General features: G+C 37.4%; 1 protein-coding gene across 1 annotated transcript; it reads left to right on the forward strand.

Moving 5' to 3' along the window:
* The first annotated feature begins 5,094 nt into the window (after positions 1–5,094).
* LOC131597391 (uncharacterized) lies at positions 5,095–6,123 on the forward strand. Its single transcript, XM_058870091.1, has one exon. The coding sequence runs from the start codon at positions 5,095–5,097 to the stop codon at positions 6,121–6,123; it is 1,029 nt and encodes a 342-aa protein (XP_058726074.1).
* The last annotated feature ends 273 nt before the right edge of the window (positions 6,124–6,396 follow it).

Here is a 6,396-nt window from a genome sequence, read left to right on the forward strand (position 1 = left end):
ATCCATATTTCTTCCCTCTGATTGATGCTGTTTTGACTGGGCCAAAATGATCAATGTGCAAAAAGATCAATAGTAGGTGTACTGACTACTATATCCTTAGGAGAGGATGAGTTTAGAGTTTCAAGAAAGTTCTTTGCCATCTTTTCCTCCTTTATAGGAGGATTTACTTGGGCAACAACTAAAGCGTCAACCAGAGCAGTCAGATGCTCCAAATCATCCTTCAGTGTAATCAACTTTTCGCGGAGTTCAAGAATCTCTTGCTTCATGCTTTCCATTTCTTCTTAGCACGAGTGTTGTACTGTTCAACCAGGAGAAAGGAAATAAGACTATGGAAAAATATTAGAAAGCAAGACTCAATGCAGAATAATGCATGATGTGCAATGCAAATGATTTGTATTTTTATTAGTTCCAAGGAACTTTAAGAAGTTAATTGTAAACATCGCAAAGATAACATATTCAAAATATAACTAAAAAACTCTCTTTTTATCAATAAAAGAAAGATTACAAAGATTCAAAGTACAAAGCTTCAAAGAATCCTAAACAAACAAACAAAAGAAACTATGGGTCTAAAGGAACCACTCCTGATGAAGAACCAACTCCCCTTTGCAGATTCCTACGGAGCTTCTCCCATTCATCTTCATAAAAGGCCTTCATATGAGTCTTCCCGACCCCTAGCTTGTCAACAGCTTCCTTCCATGTGTTTACGGTGATTTCCGGTAAACAACCGCTAGTCCTCCAAACTATGAATATACTTTGGTTACTCACAGGATCGACTAGATTGATCCTAGGACATGTGTAAAAAATTTATCTTTTATGATGATTGAATTCATATTTTCCGAGTTTTGACTTTTAAAGAAATGATCTTAATCTATGACTGGTTGTAAAGTAATACTAGTAGGAAACCCGTGCGATAGCACGAGGCTGGTCGAGGTTTCACATTACATGTATCCAAATATCACTTGTAAAGTTCTTTTATATAAATCAACCATATATATTTAACCAAAATGCTAACAAATTTTAGTCAATGTTAATCCCAAAAACATAATAGTTAACAATGAAAGAGCTAATAATACATCAATTTTTTTAGCTCTTTAAGTAAAAACAATAAACATATGGATTCATATTACACATATCAATGACTAAATTATTAAATATGACATCATATTTTCAGTTAGATAACATTAATATATTTATAACTTATAATCATTTATCAAAATTTAATTCATGTGTTTGGAATATCAAACATAATATAACTTATTTTGCAGTTCATAAATATTCACGTAATTTCAATCAATAACTGATATCTTACAGATACATTCACATATACCCGTCAATTAATTTTATAACTTCAAATATATAAAACAGTAACAAAAGAAATAATTAAAAGATAGACATTAAAATGATTCGTCAATCACTGGTATCTCATAGATACGTTCGCATCTACCCGTCAATTCAGATGAGTTAAGAAACCCCAGTTGAATCCAAATGAGTTAATTCTAAAAATTTATTAAACCTATTTGAGATATTAGCCCATTTTCCCAAACTTAAAATGTATAACAACTCCCGTCAAATGATTAAGAGTTTCTACATTTAATGTATATTATTATAATATAAAAAATATAATTTTATAAGTCTAAAAAAATATAATTTTAATTAAGAAATTAAACATAGTTAGAGAATAAAATTTATTAAACCTATTTGAGATACTAGCTCATTTTTTTCAAACCTAAAATGTATGACATCTCCGGTCAAATATTAAAAGTTTCTACTTTTAATGTATACTTAAAATATTTAAAAATTAAACAAATAATAAAAATATGAATATGTTAATAGAGTAATTAGATCTTGAATATGTACAATTATAAAAAAATAGAAATTTAAAACCTATGTATGGTAAATAATATATATTTATTTCATATATTTAAAATAATCACATTAAATTTTATCTTTTATTTTTTATGATTACCATTTATCATTAAATTTTCATGACTACCCATTAACATATTTTTAACATGATTACAATTATGAAGTTAATTTGAAAAAATTCTGAGAAGTTTTAGTTATTTCATAAGTTTACAAAAATTACAAAATCTCAATTGATTTTGTTTTGTTTTATTAACCTTTCTATAAAAGTCTAAATAATTTCAAAATAAATTTTATCTCAAATAAGGATCTAAATAATTATAAAATAATTTTTATTTTTATATTTTTATAATGAAAAACTAAATATTTAACTTTGGAATAAAAAAAGTTATAAGTTGGAGTGAAAAGTTATAAATTGTTAGATATGATTTACTACTTTCTTAAAAAAAACACTTTTGCAAAAACTAAATTATTAGATATGATTTGATAGGATTACAAAGCCTTATTTATTGGGAAGAAATTTTTTAAGGTTCATAAAAAAAAATTTATGGCATAATATTATGCATGATATGATTTTTCCCGTCCATAATAATTATTAAATAAATTCATAAAAATCATTTTTAATTATCATTTTTTTAAATTATTATTTCTATATAAATAAATTACTCTCATTATCATTTTGTTTCTTGAATACCATTTAACTTATTTTTTCATGAATATCATTTATCATTTTTTTTATCATAATTACCATTATAAATGAAAGAATTGGTAACAAAAAATACCATAAAAATAAAGTAATTTTGTGTTTGTTGTTTTTTTAGTATTCAACACTTGCACTTTCAAGAACAATTTTGCAGAAGCATTCACACAGTTTCACCGTTTTCATGAACAAATCAACAAATCTCAATCATCCCAAAAAATCAAAATCTTCTTTCCAAATCTCATTCCATAGAATTCAAAACAGCTTTTCTTAGAAAAATCAAGTTTTTTCAAAAACCAAATTGAATCTTTTCAATTATAACAATTTGATACACCATATCAAACCGGAATTAAAACTTTCTCTCATTTAATTATACAAACAAATTTAACAACCAAATTAAAAAAAATTCTAAAAAGAAATTAAGAAACTTTCGCAATCAAATTAAAAAATATCTTCAACTCTTCTGATTTATATGGTTCAATAAAATTGAATTAAATTCAATAAATTTATTTTATAACTTTTAAATTATAGACCCGTATAATTTATAAAAACAAAAAAGAAATAGTCTAGTGATAAAAATATATGACCCGTATGAATAAAAAATTAGGAACCCATAAACATTACGATATACTTATTATAATGAAAATTAGGAACCCATAAACATTACGATATACTTATTATAATGGTAAAACATATAAATATTTTATATTCGGTAAAAAATAGAAAATCAGTATACACTTCACATTACTCATTTTTTTTCTTAATTTTAGTAAATTATTGTTTTTTTTTAAAATGTAACCTAAGCACAAAATCTCAAAATACAGTTACTTGACAGACATTATAATGATATACTAACCTTTTGCAAAAACTTAATTATTAGATATGATTTGATAAAAAAGAAGAGTTATTTATTGGGAATATGATTGGATAAAAATGAAGCGTTAAATGCTATGCTATTTTAATGGGGTTTAAATGTTATTAAAAGTAATTTAACCATTATTATTGTTCTGTACCGACCCAATCATTCTAATTGGGCCAATCCAAACCTTCGGCCCAAGGCGCCTTGGACCACGCGTGACAGCCTTCCCCGGACCATTCCGGGCAAACGCCCAGGATAACCGACCACGAGAGAGCCTCGTGCCCGGTAAGCAGCCAGTTCACGCGTCACCCAAATCCCCTCCTTAGAAGGAGGAGTCAATTCTGCATGAGGACACCATATAAATAGCCCTCTCATCATAGAGGGCGAGGTAATCTTTTCTGACCCCAAAATTCTCTCACTTTGTTGTACCTTGTGGAACGCATACTTACTTTGGCATCGGAGTGCCTTGCATGTACAACCCCTTTTCCCCTCTCAACCATTCCGAACTTCAAGCCTTCATTATTGCTGGCCATCTGACCTACTCGGTAAGATCAAAGGCGCCGTCTATGGGAAAATCCAGCTCCCCCGTTCCTCTTCTTGCACCTTCTTGATCCATTCTTGCCTCCTGCAAGAACCCAGGAACCAAAGCTCTAATCAACTGTTACTCATGGCAGGCAATAACGAAGACTCCTCTTCATTAGACGCTACGATACTCAACAAAAACGACATCTCCGTCGTCATACCTCCATTCAGGAACACCGTCCCTCGCAACGGTGCCACAACATCTCCTTCCCCAAGAGATCTCCAAGATGGTGCACTCCAGCGTCTCGAGAATACAGGCAGAAGGGACAACCACGAAGAGATTCTGGGCAACCCTTTCCCCTCCAAAGGTCAGACTCCCCAGGACCAGACCATGAACGCCGTTCTGTCCGCTCTTGCCCAGACCAACGCGCTTATTCAGTAGCAAAATGACAGGATCGGGGCACTTGAGCAAAAACGCCATTTAAAGACTCCCCCCGGTCACAAACCTCGCTCTCAGCGCGACATGGTTCCTAAGAAACGCCCTCGTTCACCCTCCCCCAGGGAGAACGCGGGTCCCGCCTCCAAGAAAGGGTCAAGCGACCACCGCTCTCGACACCGATCACATTCCCCTAGACCAAAAAGAAGATCCCGGTCACCTCCGGCAAAGCACGACGATAACTGAAGGCGACACAGGCGGAGTCGCGGTCGATCCTCCACTCCTTCCGCCAACGACGAGGACGAGGAGCGTAGAGGCCCTCTGTCCCACTCAATCTTGGAAGCACCCCTGCCGGCCGGTCTTGAAAAACCCCCGCCGCTGGGCACATACGACGGGACCGTCGATCCAGACGAGCACATAGAGAACATCGACGCCCTTCTAGATTACAGAGGGTTGCCCGGTGCCATCAAATGTCGTTTGTTCCCTACCACCTTGCGCAAAGGAGCCATGACTTGGTATAAAAGTTTGCCCGATGAATCCATCACTTCGTGGAAGGTGCTCAGGAAGCTTTTTTCCAGACACTTCACGGCCTCCTGAAGACACCCCAAGTCAGAAGCCTCCTTTGAAGCCATCATCCAAGGAAAAGACGAGTCCCTACGGGCTTATATAGAAAGATTCAACTAGGAAGCCTTGCAGGTATCCACAACTGCCCATATGAAAAAATTCTTGCTCGAGCGAGGCCTCGGGCCACGCTCAGACTTTGCCAAAGTCGTCGAGATCAAAACACCGGCCACTCTGGACGAATTCTTCCTCAAAGCCCAAACATATATACAATATGAGGAAAAGGAAGCTGCTCATGCAGTCCGTAACTCCAGGCAGGAAGAAAGTAGTAAAAATGGCCGGCAAGACAATTCCCGTCGAGGAATAGACAAAAAGAAAGACGACAAGGGCCGAGATCCCAAGGACTACAAAGCCCTAGCCGAGAAGTTCCGAGTGTACACCCCGCTCAATGCTTCGAGGGAATGCATCCTAAACGAATGCGCGAACGCCGAATTTCAGACGGGCAAGGTCCGCTTCCCTAAGACCATGCCGGCGCGACCAAACGTGGATAAATCGAAGTTCTGCCGATTCCACAAGGGCCACGTGCATAACACTGAGGACTGTATCCACCTGAAGGACGCCATAGAGATATTAATCCGGGAGGGGCACCTGAAGCAATACACGAAGAAGCAAGAGGCTTCCAAAGAAGCCAAACCGATCACCGAGGAAAAGCCGATGGAGGATACGCCCGCCATGCAAGTAGCCATGAGCGTCACTAGGCCAGAAGACTTTTACCTCCCTGATTGGGCCAGAGCGTCAACCGCCCCCTCTCCTCACAACTCATGGGAAATGTTCCCCTCTGCCATGGTCATATCTGACGGGGGATTCAGCAAACTCACCGTCGGATCTGTGAAACAAAAATTCGACGAGCTACTCTCAGCCAGCTCGACCAAAGCCGCTGCTCTCGACCACGCCAAAGGCAGCCCATCCTCTATAAATTTATACAAAGAAGAACTTCCCGGCGGAGCGCCCAACGCGACCATCCCCCTCCTCATCTGGGCTCGGATGGCCAACTTTGACGTGCGACGCATACTAGTCGATCAAGGGAGCTCGGTGGACATCATGTACTCCCAACTGTTCAAAATACTGCAGCTCGACGACAGCCACCTTACCCCCTATGTAGGATCAGACCTACAAGGTTAGAACGGCTTTATGACAAAACCATGGGGGTTCGTCGAGCTCATCGTTTCCATTGGATCGGCAGAAACCGCGAGGGCCGTCAAAGTCCAATTTCTGGTCATCGACTGCCCCTTAATCTATCAGTGCATCTTGGGACGCCCGACCCTGGCCGAGTTAATCGCGGTCCCCTCAACCGTGCACCTCAAACTCAAGTACTACACGGCCAAAGGACATGTCGCGACACTCAACGACGACATCGAAGTAGCCAGAAGATGCTTCGAAGCCTCCGCCAAAGGC

The sequence above is a fragment of the Vicia villosa genome, linkage group LG4 (genome assembly GCF_029867415.1).
Source record: "Vicia villosa cultivar HV-30 ecotype Madison, WI linkage group LG4, Vvil1.0, whole genome shotgun sequence".
NCBI classification, from domain to species: Eukaryota; Viridiplantae; Streptophyta; class Magnoliopsida; order Fabales; family Fabaceae; genus Vicia; species Vicia villosa.